Here is a 22,208-nt window from a genome sequence, read left to right as displayed (position 1 = left end):
CATGGGCATTTAATATTTTTTAGAGTTAAATCTCTTTTTTTGGCTCATTTTGCCTGTAAAAGAGAACCTGCCTAATAATTCTGCACACCTGAATAGAAGGCGTTTTTAATTTCCAGCCTTTATGAACAATTATATTTCACTATAAATTATTAAATACAAAATTAATAGTAGTTATTAAGATTGATGTGGATTGGAATTGGTAAAATGTGCCTGGAAAAAAATATGATCAGAAAATCAACTTGCCTAATAATTCTGCACGTGGTGAATAGAGAGAGAGAGAGAGAGAGAGAGAGAGAGAGAGAGAGAGAGAGAGAGAGAGAGAGAGGGAGAGAGCTGAAGCATCCTCATCAGAGAATCCTGTGCAGAAACACCACCCGTGTGAGAGACAGCAGGTGGCGCTAATACTCCTGAGGAGCGAACGGCCATTAAACTAGAAGAAGAAGAAGAGGAAGAAGAAGAGTGCGATGGGGTCACGCGTCTGCTGTTTGATTGAGAGTAACTCAGTGATTTCTCCCGCGGCGCTGAAAGACGCGATGAATGCGTGAAAATGTTCGGCTGCGTTTTGAGAAAACTGCGCTGGAAGAGAAACGGCGCGCGCAGAAGCGTGTGCACGAGACAGCCCGAGGTGCGCGTCAGATTCGCTCCGAGTCCCACAGGTGAAACACACGAGATTAAAAGCAACGGGTAAATGGTGTTACCTGCTGGGGAGGAGGACTTGTGGAGAGGGAGAAAAACAAACTTAATAAGCTAATTAAGAAAGCAGGTTCGGTTGTGGGGTGTGTGTTTCCCACTATACATGACATCGCTCAGGTTAGAATGACTGACAAACTGACTAACATAATGAATCATGAATGCCATCCTCTTTATGATTTCGTTCATGCTTGCGAGAGTTCTTTTAGTTCAAGATTAATTCAACCTAGGTGTTATAAGGAACGTTACAGAAGGTCCTTTTTACCAACAGCTATTAGATTTTACACCCAGTGCTATACAAGATAATTGTTAGAAATCTGATTGTGTATTGATGTGGAAGGTGTACTTTATATACTTAAAACTAAACCAGTGTGGTGCAGTGTATAATGTAGTTGCTCAGGTTATTGTGCACAATCTGTTGTGATTGTTTGTAATTTTATTATTATTATTATTTATTTTTTTTTTTATTCCATTTATTATTCTCTGTGTTGAGCTTGCTGTGGCATGTGAATTTCCCTTCGGGGATTAATACAAGTTAATCTAATCTAATCTAAAGATTAAAACAGAACAAATAATATCATATAAATGACTGACATGCTGAGTGACAGCACAGCTTCCACAATGCAGTAGTTACAGTGAGATAATGTTGAAGACTTGTTAAACTGCTGAACTAACGTTGCTCTGGTCTGGTGTCAGGGTTTCTTCATCTCGGAGGTCTGCGCACGGCTCTCTATAACTACCTGTTCGCCAAGCAGCGCGGCGGCGCGCTCATCCTGCGCCTGGAGGACACGGACCGCGCGCGCCTGATTCCCGGGGCCGCGGACGCTATTGAAGACATGCTGGAGTGGGCAGGTACATGAGAGGTGTCGATCCTACACTTAGACACGCCCACTGGAGGACAGATGCAGCTCTAAATCCTAGAAAGTGAATGCAGCCACAGAAAACACCTCCTGATCTACCTTTTCTTTTGTGTTAAATAATATCATTGGTAAAGTTCATACATAGATTAGTTATGATCATTTTTTATTGATAAAGTAAACAAAGGATTAATCTACTATTTAGAAAATAGATTAGCCGGGAAAAATAATCGTTAGTTCCAGCCCTAATTTCAACTAATGACAGTAGAGTCAGGTTACAGAAGAAACCAAATCTCACTGCCTTCAGACGGACGCATGCAAGCAGAAGCCGGTGTGACTGCAGCGCTCGTGTGTGTCTGTGTGTGTGTCTGTGTGTGTGTGTGTCTGTGTGTGTGTGTGTCTGTGTGTGTGTGTGTCTGTGTGTGTGTCTGTGTGTGTGTGTGTGTGTCTGTGTGTGTGTGTGTGTCTGTGTGTGTGTGTGTGTGTGTCTGTGTGTCGCAGGAATCCCTCCAGATGAAAGCAGCCGCAGAGGAGGGCATTATGGGCCGTACGTTCAGTCTGAACGGCTGCAGCTCTACTCACAGGCCGCATCATCTCTGCTGAACACAGGCCACGCCTACTACTGCTTCTGCACCAATCAGAGGCTGGAGCTGCTGAAGAGAGAGGCGCAGCGGAGCGGACACGTACCGCGGTAAACCGTTGTGAAGACAGCAGTTAATAAATATTTGTCAGATATTTGAAAGTGTTTTGTCATTTAAATCATGTCAGTAATGGGTGCTGCCACTCTAGTTCAGAGAATCGGACCTGTTGGATTAAAGACTAAATTCACTGATTTCTCCTGAAATACAGAAGAGTGAGGGGCCGGTGCGTTGGGAAAAGAACAGAGTAAACTTTATAGTTAACTGCACAGTATATCTGATATAAAACACGTCATCACATTTTAATCGAAGAAATCATTAGCCTATTAATATAGTTTATTTTCGCATCTGTGTGTATTTAACAAAATCTATTTTTGGCTAGTTGCCAATTTAATGTCTATTTAAGTGTCAGAAACTTAAAATAAACTTTGTGGTTGAAAACACTGAATAGTTGTGATATGAAAAGCACTGAGCACGTCCATCTCTGGCTCAGAGCCAGCCAAAGCGAGTCTTGAATTTAACGTTTGAATGTCGCTGTGAGCGTTCTGATCTTACTGGTGTTGCCGTACGCCATCATATGCAGTAAAAGACAACAATACTCAGTCACTGTAAAAGGCCACAGTCTCTCCTGTATGATATGAAGTCTCTTCAGACCTTACTGTACATGATTTATGAGCCTCCAGAGCTTCTGCTTGAGGCTGTGTGACCTCCTAACTGAACTCCTTTCCACAAATTGAACACGAATAAAAACAGTATTGAAAAACAAAAAAATACATTTTAAATAAAATATAATTTTCTTATTGTAATTAAGTGCAACCATAATCAAAGTACTCTCTCAATATCAGTGCAAACACAGACCAGAGCTAAGAGGTGGTTATTACTACACAGCCCAGCCCAAGACAGGTTAGATATCGGGAGACAGGCTATTGTATGTAGGCTTCTTTCGAATTCGTGAGCGCGTGTACTCTGAGTATAAGGATCGGCGGTGCTGCGCGCACATTCTGCGAGATCAGACGTTTATCAGACGCTTAGGCTCTGTTATGCAACAAATCCTCTGCCATGGTCTTGACAGTCATCTCGCTTTACTCTAGTCATGTGATCTAGCTTTTAACTCGATGAGAAATGTCATCACATTTTAATATTGAATGGTTGAATAGTTTAAAGGCTGACCATTTTATAAAACTACACTGCTCCAAAAAATGTAATCAGAGAATAGCATCAGGTCAGTTAAACTCGTGGGATATTGATCAGTAGCAGAGGGAGTTATTAATCAGTTTCAGCTGCTTTAGTGTTAATTAAATTAACAACATGAAATGTGAAATGGTCTGGAGAAACCATGGAGAACGTTATGCTGCCTGTAACATTGTTCAACATGTCCGTTTTGGTCATGGAGGGACGCACAGACCTCTACAGGCTAGACAATGGCACCCTGACTATATCTATATCCAGCTCTCTCTCCACCCTCAATACCACGACTGAGGTGAGACCCTTGAGCAAGGCACCGTACCCCCAACTGCTTCCCGGGCGCTGCAGCAATGGCTGCCCACTGCTCCGGGTGTGTGTTCACGGTGTGTGTGTGCACTTGGATGGGTTAAATGCAGAGCACAAATTCCAAGTATGGGTCACCATACTTGGCCACAAGTCACTCCACTTTCACTTTCACTTTTTAGGTATCGGGATGAAATCCTCTGACCCATTGTCAGACCCTACGCTGGTGCAGTGGGTCCTGGGTTCCTCCTGGTGCACGACAATGCCCGGCCTCATGTGGCAAGAGTATGCAGGCACTTCCTGGAGGATGAAGGAATAGATACCATTGAATGGCCCCCATGCTCGCCTGACCTAAATCCAATAGAGCACCTCTGGGACATTATGTTTCGATCCGTCCGACACCGCCAGGTTGCATCTCAGACTGTCCAGGAGCTCAGTGAGTGTCCAGATCTGGGAGGAAATACTCCGGGACACCATCCGCCGTCTCATTAGGAGCATGTCCCGACGTTGTCAGGCATATGGGGCCATACAAACTACTGAGTACCATTTTGAGTGTCTGCAATGAAATTTCAGCAAAATGGACTTGCCTGCTGCATCATTTTTCACTTTGATTTTCAGGGTGTCTTTGAATTCAGTCCTCTGTAGGTTGATAATTTTCATTTCCATCAAATGATGTGGCATCCTTTGATTCCTAACACATTACCCAGTCCATATCAGTATAGATATCCAGTGTGATATTTTTCCCCATTGAGATCTGATGTTTTTAAAGTGTTCCTTTAATTTTTTTTAAATTTTTAAAGTTTTTGTCAACCTGTATTTGAATGGTAAAGTTGTTTAAGCCGTGGTTTTTACAGTCATGTTATGGTGTGGATGTTTCTTCCCGCTCATGTGGTATTGGTTTTAAGTGTGTGACGACTCGTGTCTGTGTGTCTCAGCTATGATAACCGGTGTCGGCACCTGCAGCCAGAGCAGATCCAGGAGAAGCTGGCGCTCGGCGTCCCTCACGTAGTCCGCTTCAGACTGGATGCCGGCGCCGAGCCCTTTCAGGACCTGGTGTTCGGCTGGACCCGGCACGAGGTGGCCGCGGTGGAGGGCGACCCAGTCATCCTGAAGGCCGACGGATTCCCCACGTACCACCTGGCCAGCGTGGTGGACGACCATCACATGCGTATCAGTCATGTGCTGCGCGGCTCCGAGTGGCTGATCTCCACCGCCAAACACCTGCAGCTGTTTGCCGCGCTGCGCTGGAGTCCGCCGGCGTACGCTCACCTGCCACTGCTGCTCAACCGCGACGGCAGCAAACTCTCCAAGCGGCAGGGTGACATCTTCATCCAGCACTTCAGAGAGCAGGGCGTCCTCCCCGAGACCCTGCTGGACCTCGTCACTCACGCCGGGTCCGGGTTCAACAGTGAGTGGGTCTGAAATAATCACTCATTATATTTCCATGCACTATTGCTGACTCTCTGTATCTGAAGTCCATGTTCTCCAGCGTCTGTCAGGACTGTGGAAAACGACATTTGTGTGCATCTCAGATTCTTAAACATGCATGTCAGATGATCAGATGCTTTTGTTTCTGCAGATAATCGGATCGGTCGACATCTGGACGAATTAATTCAGGAGTTTAACATTTCCAAGATCACGACACACTCTGCTCTGCTGGATCTGGACAAATTAGACGAGTTCAACAGGTTTGATTTGTTCTTTAAACAAAACTGTTAAACATGCAGAACAACAGAATCCTACTTTCACCGTTATACTGTATGCTGTATGCTCACATGCTTCCGTACTAAACGGCTGTAATGGTGCAGTGCGTCATGAGCTGAAGTGCTGGATTGAATCTGAGAGCGTCTGTAATATAGACGCGTGTCATTCTGAAGTCTTTGATGAGGAAGAGCCAGATGACGTGCTCTCTGCTCGTTCAGAAGTTAATGCTGATGTTTGTGTGATTCAGGGTTCATCTGCAGCGCAGGATCGAGGATCAGCAGATGTGTGCGGAGCTGCGGGACGAGCTGCGTCAGCGGCTTCTTCACACACACGGCTCCGACATCAGTGACCGCGCCGTACTGGAGCCGCACTACATACAGAGAGTCCTGCAGCTGCGCAAGGTACAGAACATCTGCCTCTGTGTGTGTGTGAGAGAGCAACATGAGAAGAAACATACGAAACACGAGCGCTCCAGCACAGAAAGAAACAGGAGAAGAATCTTAGCCATGTTCGAGAGCATCAGCAAATGGAGTTTAACTCAGTTCTGGAGGCTCTGAACTATAGCCAAAGTCAAGTTAGCTCTATTTATACAACACAGATGGTTTAAAGCAGCGCCACAGTAATAAACAGGAAAATAACACAATAAATAATGCATCTTTATCAAATATATGACCTCAATCACTGTAGTTGTATCTGAGACGGGAAGAGTTTGGTTCATGTTGTTCATGTCATTTACATCTAGTGGCTTGACTTCTGTATTTCTGTATTAAAATGTATTTAGTTGACACTTGTAGCACACTATGGGTTCAAGTGTACTACAAGTGGTATCTAAATACATTTTTGTAACACAGAGATAGTATGTTAAAAGCACAATTTAGTTCATATTTCATAGTGTCTCAAAATGGCACAGTTGAGTACACTTAGATGTTCTTAAGATTATCTTAAGCACTTTAAGAACATTATGGAAGTGCACTTTTTTTCACCTGGGTATTGTTCGAACAGCATCCAAAAGCACGGTCATGTGACAAACCACACCTGAGCATTCCTACTGAAAAATACCTAATTTCTTTTAAAACGTGCCTGTAATCTCAGCAAAGCTACTCTCACCAAACGTGATTTTGAACGTGTGTGAATGCAGACCGTGCAACGTTTAGTGTTTTGAAATAATAAAAGAGTGTTCGCTTTGGTTAAGCGGTGGAGTCTAAGAAGAACTCTGATAGCGCTGCAGGACTAGCAGCTTCATCTTCTTCTGTGGATTTACTGGCGGGTTGCAAACCAAATGAAAAGCTCCATACCGCCACCTAGTGTACTGGAGAGTGACGAAGTACAAGGAAGATTTCCTATATTCTGTTTCTGAGGAACCTCATTGGCTGTATCCCAAATGGCACAATTCATCATTCACTTTGGTGTTCATAACTCCACACCCATCCTGTGTGTGTCTCAGGGTCACATCTGTTCTCTGCGGGAGCTGCTGGATCACTCGTATTCCTACCTGTGGATCCGTCCGCGCGTCACGCTGCAGCAGCTGAAGGACGTGAGCGCGGAGGCGGCCATCATCGCAGTGGCTGTCATACAGTGAGTCGCATACACACACGTGTGTTATCAGTGTGTTCACGTGTCTGTGTGTTATTAGTGTGTGTGTGTGTGTGTGTGTTTGTGCTCAGGCTGGTTGGAGCCGGCGACTCGTTCTCGTCCACAGAGCAACTGAACCGTGAGCTGAAGCTGATGGCCAGCAGACTGAACACCAAATACAGCAGCGTGATGAGAGTGCTGAGACTGGCTCTGAGCGCACAACAGGTGACGCTACTGACACTCTTACTCACACTCTTACTCACACACACTCTTACACACACTGTACTCACACACACTCTTACTCACACACACTCTTACTCACACACACTCTTACTCACACACACTCTTACTCACACACTCTTACTCACACACACTGTACTCACACACACTGTACTCACACTCTTACTCACACTCTTACTCACACACACTCTTACTCACACACACTCTTACTCACACACTCTTACTCACACACACTGTACTCACACACACTGTACTCACACTCTTACTCACACACACTCTTACTCACACACACTCTTACACACACACTCTTACACACACACTCTTACACACACACTCTTACACACACTGTACTCACACTCTTACTCACACACACTCTTACACACACTGTACTCACACTCTTACTCACACACACTCTTACTCACACACACTCTTACTCACACACTCTTACTCACACACACTGTACTCACACACACTCTTACTCACACACACTCTTACTCACACACACTCTTACACACACTGTACTCACACACACTCTTACTCACACACACTCTTACTCACACACACTGTACTCACACACACTGTACTCACACACACTGTACTCACACTCTTACTCACACACACTCTTACTCACACACACTCTTACTCACACACACTCTTACACACACTGTACTCACACTCTTACTCACACACACTCTTACTCACACACACTCTTACACACACACTCTTACACACACTGTACTCACACTCTTACTCACACACACTCTTACTCACACACACTCTTACTCACACACACACTCTTACTCACACACTCTTACTCACACACACTCTTACTCACACACACTCTTACTCACACACACTCTTACTCACACACACTGTACTCACACTCTTACTCACACACACTCTTACACACACTGTACTCACACACACTCTTACTCACACACACTCTTACACACACTGTACTCACACACACTCTTACTCACACACACTCTTACTCACACACACTCTTACTCACACACACTCTTACTCACACACACTCTTACTCACACACACTCTTACTCACACACACTGTACTCACACACACTCTTACACACACTGTACTCACACACACTCTTACTCACACACACTCTTACTCACACACACTGTACTCACACTCTTACTCACACACACTATACTCACACACACACACTCACACTCTTACTCACACACACTCTTACTCACACACACTCTTACTCACACACACTCTTACTCACACACACTCTTACTCACACACACTCTTACTCACACACACTCTTACTCACACACACTCTTACTCACACACACTCTTACACACACTCTTACACACACTGTACTCACACACACTCTTACTCACACACACTCTTACTCACACACTCTTACTCACACACTGTACTCACACACTGTACTCACACTCTTACTCACACACACTCTTACTCACACACACTGTACTCACACTCTTACTCACACACACACACACACACACACACACACACACACACACACTGTACTCACTCTTACTCACACTCTTACTCACACACACTGTACTCACACACACTGTACTCACACACACACACACACACACACACACACACACACTGTACTCACACACACTCTTACTCACACACACTCTTACTCACACACACTCTTACTCACACACACACACTCTCTTACACACACTCTTACTCACACACACTCTTACTCACTCACACACACACACACACACACACACTGTACTCACACACTGTACTCACACACACACACACACACACACACACACACTGTACTCACACACACTCTTACTCACACACAATCTTACTCACACACACTGTACTCACACTCTTACACACTCTTACTCACACACAATCTTACTCACCCACACTGTACTCACACTCTTACACACTCTTACTCACACACACTGTACTCACACACACTGTACTCACACACACTCTTACTCACACACACTGTACTCACACACACTGTACTCACAAACTGTACTCACACACACTGTACTCACACACACTCTTACTCACACACACTGTACTCACACACACTCTTACTCACACACACTCTTACTCACACACTGTACTCACACACACTGTACTCACACACACTCTTACTCACACACACTGTACTCACACACACTGTACTCACAAACTGTACTCACACACACTGTACTCACACACACTCTTACTCACACACACTGTACTCACACACACTCTTACTCACACACACTCTTACTCACACACACTGTACTCACACACACTGTACTCACACTCTTACACACTCTTACTCACACACACTGTACTCACACACACTCTTACTCACACACACTGTACTCACACACACTGTACTCACACACACTCTTACTCACACACACTCTTACTCACACACACACACACACACACACACACACAATTACTCACACACACACACACACACACACACACTGTACTCACACACACTCTTACTCACACACAATCTTACTCACACACACTGTACTCACACTCTTACACACTCTTACTCACACACTGTACTCACACACACCCACTCTTACTCACACACACTCTTACTCACTCACACACACACACACACACTGTACTCACACACTGTACTCACACACACACACTGTACTCACACACACTCTTACTCACACACACTGTACTCACACTCTTACACACTCTTACTCACACACACTGTACTCACACACACTGTACTCACACACTGTACTCACACACACTGTACTCAACACACACTGTACTCACACACACTCTTACTCACACACACTGTACTCACACACACTCTTACTCACACACACTGTACTCACACACACTGTACTCACACACACTGTACTCAACACACACTGTACTCACACACACTTACTCACACACACTTACTCACACACACTGTACTCAACACACACTGTACTCGCACACACTCTCACACACTCTTACTCACACACACTCTTACTCACACACACACACACACACACACACACACACTCACACTCTCTTACTCACACACACTCTTACTCTCACACACTCTTACTCTCACACACACACACACACACACACACACACACACACACTGTACTCACACACACTCTTACTCACACACAATCTTACTCACACACACTGTACTCACACTCTTACACACTCTTACTCACACACACTGTACTCACACACACCCTTACTCACACACACCCTTACTCACACACACCCTTACACTCTTACTCACACACACTGTACTCACACACACTGTACTCACACACACTGTACTCACACACACTGTACTCACACACACTGTACTCACACACACCCTTACTCACACACACTTACACTCTTACTCACACACACTTACACTCTTACTCACACACACTGTACTCACACACACTGTACTCACACACTGTACTCACACACACTCTTACTCACACACACTCTTACTCACACACACTGTACTCACACACACTGTACTCACACACACTGTACTCACACACACTCTTACTCACACACACTCTTACTCACACACACTCTTACACACACTGTACTCACACACACTCTTACTCACACACACTGTACTCACACACACTGTACTCACACACACACTCTTACTCACACACACTGTACTCACACACACTCTTACACTCTTACTCACACACACTGTACTCACACTCACTGTACTCACACACTGTACTCACACACACTCTTACTCACACACACTCTTACTCACACACACTCTTACTCACACACTCTTACTCACACACACTCTTACACTCTTACTCACACACACTGTACTCACACTCTTACTCACACACACTCTTACACACACTGTACTCACACACACTCTTACTCACACACACTCTTACACACACTGTACTCACACACACTCTTACTCACACACACTCTTACACTCTTACTCACACACACTGTACTCACACACACTCTTACTCACACACACTCTTACTCACACACACTGTACTCACACACACCCTTACTCACACACACTCTTACACTCTTACTCACACACACTGTACTCACACACACCCTTACTCACACACACTCTTACACTCTTACTCACACACACTGTACTCACACACACCCTTACTCACACACACTCTTACACTCTTACTCACACACACTGTACTCACACACACTCTTACTCACACACACTGTACTCACACACACCCTTACTCACACACACTCTTACTCACACACACTGTACTCACACACACCCTTACTCACACACACCCTTACTCACACACACCCTTACTCACACACACTCTTACTCACACACACTGTACTCACACACACTGTACTCACACACACTCTTACTCACACACTCTTACTCACACACACTTACTCACACACACACTTACTCACACACACTGTACTCACACACACTCTTACTCACACACACTCTTACTCACACACACCCTTACTCACACTCTTACACTCTTACTCACACACACTGTACTCACACACACTCTTACTCACACACACTGTACTCACACACACTCTTACTCACACACACTGTACTCACACACACTCTTACTCACACACACTCTTACTCACACACACTGTACTCACACACACTCTTACTCACACACACTCTTACTCACACACACTCTTACTCACACACACTCTTACTCACACACTGTACTCAACACACACTCTTACTCGCACACACTCTCACACACACTGTACTCATGCACTCTTACTCACACACACTCTTACTCACTCACACTCTTACTCACACACACTGTACTCGCACACACTCTTACACACACTGTACTCACTCACTCTTACTCACACACACTGTACTCGCACACACTCTTACACACACTGTACTCACTCACACTCTTACTCACACACACTGTACTCGCATACACTCTTACTCACACACACTGTACTCGCACACACTCTTACACACACTGTACTCACTCACACTCTTACTCACACACACTGTACTCGCACACTCTTACACACACACTGTACTCGCACACACTCTTACACACACTGCACTCACTCACACTCTTACACACACACACTGTACTCGCACACACTGTACTCACTCACTCTTACTCACACACTGTACTCACACACACTCTTACACACACTGTACTCGCACACACTCTTACACACACTGTACTCGCACACACTCTTACTCACACACACTGTACTCGCACACACTCTTACTCACACACACTCTTACACACACTGTACTCACTCACACTCTTACTCACACACACTGTACTCACACACACTGTACTCACTCACACTCTTACTCACACACACTGTACTCACACACACTCTTACACACACTGTACTCGCACACACTCTTACTCACACACACTGTACTCGCACACACTCTTACTCACACACACTGTACTCACTCACACTCTTACTCACACACACTGTACTCACTCACACTCTTACACACACACACTGTACTCGCACACACTCTTACACACACTGTACTCACTCACACTCTTACTCACACACACTGTACTCACACACACTCTTACACACACTGTACTCGCACACACTCTTACTCACACACACTGTACTCGCACACACTCTTACTCACACACACTCTTACACACACTGTACTCGCACACACTCTTACTCACACACACTGTACTCACACACACTCTTACTCACACACACTCTTACTCACACTGTACTCACACGCAGCAGTAATGGCATTAATAACACTAGTATTCTTCTCCGTCTGCAGAAGGGTCCCAGTGTGGCAGAGATGATGCTTTCTCTGGGTGAACAGGAGGTGTGTGTCCGTCTTCAGAAAGCTCTAGACTTAACCAACGACTCGATCTGTGTTGAATAAAGTGGATGTAAATATTGATCTCTGGCTCCTGTGTTTTGATCAGAATGTCTGCCATTAGATGGTCTGTGTTTTGGGTCAGACTCATGATGTACTTCATTATAAATGAGAACAAGGTTATTAACTAAAACTACAACCATAACATTTTCGGTACTTCAAATTAAATCCAATAATTTTCATTTAGTTTGACTTGATGCACTAAAATAAACTAAAAATAAAAATAATAGTAAAAACTAAAATTATGTACCAATTATCAATGTAAAGCTGCTTTGACACAATCTGCATTGTAAAAAGTGCTATATAAATAAAGGTGACTTGATTGACACCAAATGTACAATGGTTTAAAAGAGACTCATGATCATATGAGACTGATTGATCTGACATGCGCCCGCCATACTTCAATAAAGCCAAATATTAAAATCTGCATGATTAAAACTATGATGACATTCACATTTATAGTGCAGGTACAGAAATTAAGAGCTTCTCACCTTTAAAAGAGGCTTTTGATGCGCTTCAATTCTGCTTAAGAAACAGACGTTTACATGATTCTTCACGTGATCTAATGGAAACACTTTGTGTTCATTTAATCAGCATGTAATTCTTGCTATTCCTGGAAACACTGCAGATTCTCACAAATTTCATCGTGTTCTTACAGCATCTGAACATGAAATATGTCAAAATAAAGAGCCTCTGCTTTTAAACAAAGAAATAAAAACCTTTGCATTGTTTTTTTATCAACATTTTTCATTAAACAAAAATTTGAACAGATTTTTTTTTTATCACTACAACCTGCATAAGCAATGCTTTTATAGCGTGTTTTGGTCCGGAGATTCTGTACTCTTCCAGAAGTTGCGTAATAGACCCCTAGAGTTAAAAGAAGTTTCTTCTGTTATCTCATTAAAACTGCAGCTGCACGATTGCAATCGGACAGAAAGACACTCGGACACAGATTTCCCATCAGCCCACGATTTTATTCTGACAAACTGAGCATCAGCACTAACAAAGCAGAGCAATCTGAACTAAAAGAGACAAGACCAGACTAAACCAGTTCATTAATAGATTTCATCTGGGGCGTCTAATACTGCAGATTTCTGCACTCATTCATGTTAAACGTCTGTGAGAAATGGCCAATCAAACACATTCTAGAGTAAGAACAGACGGAAGCGCTGCAAGTGAATCGCCTCACGCTACAGGCCAAACAAACGGTGCATAAATAAAACAACAAGAGTGACAGAACAGAGGAAGAGGAGAGACGCACTGCATGTGTCTGTCAGAATCGTGACCCATCAGCCCCTGCATCGTCACGATCTGTTCGGGTCAAACGAATCTGCTTTGGTCTTCGGTGTGTGTGGACCCATCACTGATCTTCTTTCTTCACTTCCTCGTACTGCGGCTCGTCGCCTTCATCTTTATCTCCATCTTCGTCCACGCGTGAGTTCGGTACCCACAACCCCGAGTCGATGCAGCGCTTCATGTGATATTTGGCCTCCTGCAAGAGGAACATCGACACACACGGTCACACTCGTGCTCAGTGTTGGTCAGCTCTTACCGGACTGACCCGGTGCTCGATGCTGCAGAAAGACCGCTTTCATCAGCTTGGTACTGAAGTACCAGCACTGTAACGACCCTGGTCAGACTCACCGTGGGGTCCATCTTACTGATGGCGTCCTGCAGCATCTGAATGTCTTTGTCATCAAAGCATTTCTGCATTTCCTGTGGAGATGAAGACAGACACATCACTGCTATGACAGAAGGTCAGTTTGGAAGAACCTTTAAAACGGCATTTTCAGTTTTCAGGTCTGTTGTCAGTCCTGTAGATGTGTGAAGAGCTGCTCAGACTGCCGTCAGTTTCACACAGAGCAGATTTCTGTGGATGAACGCTGTGAATTTACACGACAAACTCACGATCGTACGGATTCATATTGAAAAGACTGGAAATCTCCCGGAAATGGAGCCAGATTTCACCATATTAAAAACATATTGTTCCATACGCTGCTCAATGTTCTCCTGAAGGCTGAAATATGGTAAATGTATGCCACACGTTATGAGCAAGGAAAGTAGGGATGTGACGTGAGGAAATCTTTCCCTGAACGTGAAAGTAAAATGCGTACAGCTGCTGAAATGAACTGGTGTTAGTCCAAAGGTGTTGCAGTGTGTTTCGTGATGTTCTGTGAGTCGTGCAGTCGTGAGCGCGTGTGTGTGTGTGTGTGTGTGTCTCACCGCCGGCAGGGACTCGTACACCTCCACGGGATCCAGACCGCCAGGGCCCAGACGCTTCTGACGCTCTTCCTCCTCGTACTCTTTCATGGCTTTCTCGATGCGAATCTTCGCCCGGCCGCGCACTCGCTCCTTAAACGACTCCAGCTCGTCGTTAAACGCGTCTTGATACTGCTGGTCTGCAGTCTGAAAACACCAGGAGAAACACACACAGAAAAAATATATGAGACAAAATATATCACAATACAATTACTTTATCTTTGTTATTAAATGATCAAATAGCCGCTGTGTAAGATCCTTTATAACGGATCGTTCCAGCCCGATAAAGCTGAGGTCATGATCAGTCGCTGAGACGAACTTCAGCTGTGTTTCTGAGGATTACTGAGCTTAATAACATCAGCACTCTTTATGTTTCTGTGTCACTCTGATGTGTCAGTGATAAATTCATCATCATGAGAAACACACACCTTGATTTTGGCGAAAAACTGGCGGAAGCAGCCGCGCGGATCGACCTTCAGACTCTTGGCGAGCTCCAGGATGAACTGCATGACGATGGTCTGATGTGCCACCTGCTCCATGAGCGCGTGTTTCTGACACACACACACACACACGGGTCAATCACACACAAAAGCACATCAACTACACACACACCAGCATGTCAACTACACACACACATGCGTTACCTCCTCCACCTCCAGGTCGATGCACATGATGACCAGATAGTTTGCCGTTTCCTCGCAGACCAGGTGAGGATTGTCAGACAGGTACTTCTGAGAGTCATCCCAGCGCCGCAGCATCCCTGCGCACACACACACACACACACACACACACACACACACACACACACACACACACACACACACACACGTGTTGCGTCAGCATTTAAAGTCCTCATGATGCGGTCATAGGCCTCATACTTCTTTTCGTAATCTTTTCTTTCATATTGTGACGTCTATCAGAGTGAAACGCTTCTCAAACAAGAACAAATGTAGGGCGGGGCTTGATTCTGTCTGTGGGGAATTGATTGGATGGTTGTGGTTTGCTATTGGTGGATCTCATGTGAGTGACAGGTTGCCCCGCCCTCATCATCAGAGAAGAGATTCTGATTCAAGATCACGAGACTCAACAGCAGCTCACCGAAGTGTTTGATCTGTTTCTCGTATTTCTCCACGAAGGTTTTGTGTTTCTCCTCCTTCTCCTCCTCCGTCTCCTCCGTCTTGTCAGGCTTGACGTTGACGACGCTCTGAAAGACAAGCACAGGAGCGTCAGTGAGGTGTTCATCGGCCGGGACGTCCAGCCGCTGTCAGCGCGCCGCACCTTACTGAAGCCCTCCTTGCTGAGCGTGTCCACGTTCCAGGGCATCTTCTTCTCCTCGCGCCGGTGCTCATCCATCTTCTTCTCCCAGGATCGCTCCTCCTTCCTCAGCTGCTTCTCCTCGGCCTGGGCTTTGGTCAGCTCGGCTTTGGCCTCGTCCGTGGACGCCGTCAGGAGCTCCTGCACCCTCCGCTGCGCCTCCGCCAGCTTCCTCTTGCTCTCCGTCAGGCTCTTCTCGAGCTCCTCACCCTTCTGCATGAACGCCTCCATCCGCTCCACCCGAGCCTGAGAGCACAGTGAGAGAACCGCCAGTGAAATCAGGTCATGTGACCATCACACTCACGCACACACACGTGTAAAAGACAAAATGCAGATTTCATTAATAATACGTTTAACAGCACAGTAGCGATTATTAAAAACATAATGTAACAGAAACTAAATATTGTCCAGATAACACTATATATGTAAACGGGTCAAAGACGAAAAGGGGTCCAAGCATCAAAAAATAAATGTGTAGATGAGCTTTAAATGTAGTCTTTTTCCTGTACATATGTGTCCTGTTTAATTTTATATTTTTCTGAGCAAAAAATAATGACTATCCTACATTTTGTACCATGATTCGCAGAAGACACCCACTAAAATGCCATTTCGTGTAACAATATCTGCGTATCAGAAAATCTGATTCATTAAACAGGACTCGTTTGATGACATTAAAAGAGGATTACAGTGCAGCAATCTAATACTAATTAATTGTCATTTTTTAATCTTTATATACTTTGCTAATATCCTTCAAACTACTAAGTTTTGCCTGTTTGTTAGGAAGGGAAAATCGATTAAAATATAATATAATTTAGTATGATCACATATTCTTCTATATGTTTTAACAGAAGTATATTGTTTCATTTTTACATGAATATATTCTTTACACTGTATGACCATGGTTTGCTACTCTGAATGACATTTTGCCCAAAAGGGAGATAATATTGCCATTGTTCCCATGATTGCAATTTTTTTAGTATTAGTCTGTATCAGTGAATTATTAGTTATTAATTATCAAATATTTAAGAGCAATGAACTCATTCTTCTGCCATCTGATGATGTGTTTATATGAGTTCAGAACGGCTTCTTGATCCGTTATCTTACTGCACTTTCAGGGCCACACTTACCTGAAAAAAAGGTATCAAATCTTTTAACTTGGTATTTTATGTGTTTATTTAAAGGGGTCATGAACTGCCTTGTTTTATTGTTAATGTTTCCTGGGGTGCACTTATAATGTTCGTATGTTTCTAACATCATTCATGAATAAAAGGCATTTTTCCTCCCTGATTTTATCCTCTGGTTTGGACGCTCTGTTTTAAGGGGCGTGTCTGTGTGAGACGTTCAGTGTAAACGCCCACTGCTGTGATTGGCTGACATCTCTGCATATGAAATAGCTCAGTATTACTCTCTCTTTTAGCTCATTTTACTATTACAGCTCCCAAGGTTCACTAATCATTAAAAGTGTTGATTATATTTAGATCGTGGCATGAAAGGTTGCAGTGATGATCATTGTAGTCGATCACAGACATGTTGTTGAGCTCATGAAAGCAGTGATCTCGTCATTAAACTCATTTTCTGCACACTAACGAATGCTTTCATCATAACTAACAGTGCAAACGTGATGTAACTAAGAGATTCGATGAATAAAACGGGAGTTTTGGCTCGAGTCCAGAACTCAGTCACTGATAAACTCTGTTTGATTGACAGCTCCAGTGATTGTAAAGTGAGCGTTCTTTGATCGCTTTCTTTATATAATTTAATCACCATTTAAAATTATTTTCCTCCTACTAAGAGAATCAAGGTGAAGTTGAGCGTTTAGTCGCTGGTTTGATTTACTGACACTAGGGCTGCACGATATATCGCATGAGATTGTCACGCGCATTTCGTCAGTAAAGCCGGTTCCCTGATTGCCGTTAAATCTCCATCACCTGCTTTCAAATGGAGCGCCATTTAATAGACAGAGCCGTAGTTCACTGAAAAGCCACGCAATATCGCGTTCATTATCGAAGGCGATTCATCTGCGATATGAACGCGATATTGCGTGGCTTTTCAGTGAACTACGGCTCTGTCTATTAAATGCCGCTGCATTTGAAAGCAGGTGATGGCGACTTAGCGGTAATCAGGGAACCGGCTTTATTGATGAAATGCGCGTGACAATCTCATGCGATATATCGTGCAGCCCTAACTGACACACAGACGAAGATCATGTGACTGTACATGAATCATTAATATCAGATCAGGCATTAGAATGAACACAGTTACTGACATGTTGTTGCATTACTGTCGAGTTCATATATCTGATAATGCTGAAATGCGATTGATTTACCAAAGAATCCACAGTGAAATGAACCGAACACAAATAAATAAAGCTCAACTGAGACATTCACATTGATGAGAATAAATAACCATATTCCTGCATTAGGATCCTTTGAAAGGTAATGTTATTTCAGTCCTGTATCGCTCTTCTCTCCTCCTCATCTCACTCACACTAAACTGAGTCTTTATGCTGAACACAAAGAGCTGGCTACTAAATGTCAGGATGGGGGTCCCTCTCGTGATGATGATGAAGATATCTGGGGGCCCGTGGCCTCTAAACACCCTGCATGAATGTGTGTACCTGGTGTTTACAGTCAGTGTTTGTTGTTTACAGCACCTGGTGTCTCCAGCGGAACAGGCTCGGCGTGTCGATGTTCGGGTGAGTGTCATCTTCATCATCAGACACCTCGATATGATCCCACACACTGTAATCGATGGTCGTCATTCCGCCTCCCTTATAATCCCGTGCACTATCGCTCTGTTATTACTATTATTATGATTACAGTTATAGTTTTGTGTGTCTCGCGCACCCGCCGCTCTTTCTGGAACTCTCCTTCACTTCCGCTTACAGTGACGACATCGCCGAGCGCCGCGCATCAGCGTGACGTCACTCTCTTGAGGCGAACTCATATGGCAAGCTGTTTTAGCATATAAAACTTTGGTTTGACCATCCATAAATATAATTTAGATAGTTACAATTGTATTTCGACTAGTCAGAAAGATAATTAGCGACATGCAATTATAATTGCACTAGTAAGAAATTCAATTTGAGATATCTCTCGCACACGAGCTGCTTTGACTGAGTTTTCGTGTGGATTTATAGTTTATGGATTGTTTTGGTTTCACTAATTACATCTAGGCATCGATAAAAGAGATCTTTGAACGTGAAACTGAAAGCTAAAAGTGACGATTGCCTCATCCAGAGACGCAGTGCAGAGGAGTTTGTGTATACTGATCTACAATATATTTTTTTTGATACAATTATTATTATTTTGAAATGTGAAAGCACAGCAACCAATCTGATAAAGTATTATTTGACAAAAGGATATGGTAAGGCTGCTTGCACAGCAGTCTGCAAGTATTCAGACTTGAATAAAATTGTAATTTCTGTAAATGTACATTTTGATATTGTGAAATGGATATTATTGCAGTGCAAAAACTGTGTGCATAAACAGTGATTTCTTTGTTTCAGTTCTGTTGAAGTTTACCCACACAGGGAAAGGACTCCGCAGCGGATCGGCCGGGAACATATCCGCGAACGGCCACGTATCGGCGTCCACTTGCACGTAGTGACGGATTCACAATGAAGGCGGATCGGACTGCATCCACGTTTAAAACCTTACCTCCGCGGTCTGTTTGGGACCCGCAAATTGATACAACCGTTAGAGTAAAGGCACGTGCGCGTCCGCGGATCCGACATGGGTCCGCTCAGGATCCGCTGATTGACAGTAGAATTTACGGCGGCGCCCGGAGGCGGAGCTGATCCTCTGGGTGGCGCCAAAACCAATGTGACAGTCACGCGGGTTAGGCGACTTGAATGCGGATCCGCCTAGGAGTCTCCTGCTGTGTGGGTATTGAGTAGCAGCAGATGGCATCACATCTTCAGCCAGATGATTGTAATAGACCACATTTATCATTTATACTAGAGTCCTGAGTCTCCTGAAAGAATAAAACCAATCAATCAAAAACAAAAAGTCAAATCAAAAAATTATATACTATAATTTTTATCATTTTCACCAATGTTTTATGTTCAGCAATGGTTTCCTGTAAAATGACACCAAGATTTTGGTCCCAGTGCTTATGAGGTTAATGATCAGGCAAGTTTAATACATGATGGTGGTTGAAATCTGGCTTTGGTTTACAGTTTGGTCCCCCACTTTGAAAATGTCTCCTGCGCCCCTGCATCCGGTCCATGAGCTGTTTGACCCTCTTCCCAGCCGGACAACAGGGCTCAATGCAGCTTCTGTCCAGCTGATGCACTTCACACTGCTCTGCCTGAACATTATGCCTCGCTGTTGCACTTTATATTGCTCTGTACGCTGCTGTTTAATATGTGGTCTTGTCTTAATATATTGTTGGTTTTTAATCTCTACAGTCTTACATTTATATTATTTATTTTATATGTATTGTGCCATATATTAGGTTATATGTACAGAATTAGTATTTAGTATTATTATAGGTCTGCTTTTATGAAGGTTATTTTGGGTTTCTGTACGCTGCTGGTTTCGTTTCATGTGTGAAACATGACATTGATGGCGCTGATTAGTACATCACGTTATATCTGGAATGTGCTTTCTGTGGGTTAGGGTTAGGGTTAAGTACACTGTTTAAGTATCTGTACTTTACTTGAGTATTATTTTTTTCTGGAAATTTATGACTTTCTTCACTGGAAAGACAAATATCGTACTTTTTACTCGACTACATTTCTATCAAGGTTCTCAAAGTAGTCAAAGTTGTTTCTATGTAGCAGCTTTAATAGTCAGTGGATGAATTATTTCTTTAAAATGTGATTATGATTTTTTTTTGCAGACAGCCTATCAGTAATCACTCTTGTAGGGTCACATGAAGTTCAATGATTTCCAAAGTATTTTTTGAACACTGATCAGCTGATGCCAAAATAGAAGAAGGCGGTTCCTCGGCGCGGTGTGACACACATGGCCATCCTTAGAAAGTACGTTTTAGTTTTCTGAAAACATTAAATATTAGTTTCATTTCAAGTGTTTGCTTTGTTTGCCTAAAACGAACCATATCACAGCCTTCAAAAAGTCCCCGTCCAGCCTGCAGAAGCATATTGAGGTGTCTGAACTCTTCATTTCTGGTGAAAGCTTGAAACAATAATTCCCTGTGCTTTTAGAGCTAAAGATTCAGTATGAAGCAGTGTTCATTTAGCTGACGAATCATTTTTGTCATAATTTTCGTCAATTACATTTTCACTGATGAAAACTAAATAAAAAGCAGATTTGACTGAACTGATGTCCTGCGTGAGGACAGAGCATAAGTTGTCTCATCAAACGCTGAGAGAGAAGAGCAGACATGTGGATGAGTCTGAAAGAGGTAACGACCCGACAGAGAACTCAGTTCAGAAAGACGCCAGAGCACAAGTGCCTAGTGAATTTTGGTTGATTTAATCTACTAAAATCGTATTATTCTTAGTCAACTAAAACCACACTAAAACTAAATGCCATTCTAATCAAAAGAGTATGACTAAGACTGAATCAAAATTTGCTGTTAAAATTTACACTGGTATGAACGGAGCCCCGCACATGACATGCAAGAAAGA

The 22,208-nt window shown here is 43.6% G+C and overlaps 2 protein-coding genes across 4 annotated transcripts; one reads left to right on the top strand and one right to left on the bottom strand.

Annotated features, from left to right (window-relative positions):
• The first annotated feature begins 390 nt into the window (after positions 1-390).
• ears2 (glutamyl-tRNA synthetase 2, mitochondrial) lies at positions 391-13,479 on the top strand. Of its 3 annotated transcripts, none has more exons than XM_067403621.1 (9): positions 391-625; positions 1,387-1,542; positions 2,049-2,238; positions 4,609-5,081; positions 5,253-5,361; positions 5,625-5,778; positions 6,822-6,952; positions 7,042-7,174; positions 12,938-13,479. In XM_067403621.1, exons 1-9 carry the CDS (start codon positions 538-540, stop codon positions 13,043-13,045), a joined length of 1,542 nt encoding a protein of 513 aa, XP_067259722.1. In that variant the 5' UTR covers positions 391-537; the 3' UTR covers positions 13,046-13,479. The 3 variants fall into 3 exon arrangements, with proteins under 3 accessions (XP_067259722.1, XP_067259721.1, XP_067259723.1); XM_067403620.1 differs by having other exon boundaries at positions 393-656; positions 12,938-13,476; XM_067403622.1 differs by lacking the exon at positions 391-625 and adding an exon at positions 678-810 and having other exon boundaries at positions 12,938-13,478.
• Positions 13,480-13,964: 485 nt separating this feature from the next.
• cdc37 (cell division cycle 37 homolog (S. cerevisiae)) lies at positions 13,965-19,500 on the bottom strand. The gene is made up of 8 exons (XM_067403624.1): positions 19,266-19,500; positions 16,577-16,858; positions 16,397-16,502; positions 15,943-16,058; positions 15,727-15,849; positions 15,263-15,445; positions 14,684-14,755; positions 13,965-14,531 (listed from the first exon to the last, which is right to left on the bottom strand). Exons 1-8 carry the CDS (start codon positions 19,371-19,373, stop codon positions 14,400-14,402), a joined length of 1,122 nt encoding a protein of 373 aa, XP_067259725.1. The 5' UTR covers positions 19,374-19,500; the 3' UTR covers positions 13,965-14,399.
• Between the last annotated feature and the right edge of the window lie 2,708 nt (positions 19,501-22,208).

Source organism: Chanodichthys erythropterus, chromosome 12 (genome assembly GCF_024489055.1).
Source record: "Chanodichthys erythropterus isolate Z2021 chromosome 12, ASM2448905v1, whole genome shotgun sequence".
In the NCBI taxonomy this organism is placed as follows: Eukaryota; Metazoa; Chordata; class Actinopteri; order Cypriniformes; family Xenocyprididae; genus Chanodichthys; species Chanodichthys erythropterus.
This window is presented reverse-complemented; position numbering and strand designations above follow the sequence as displayed.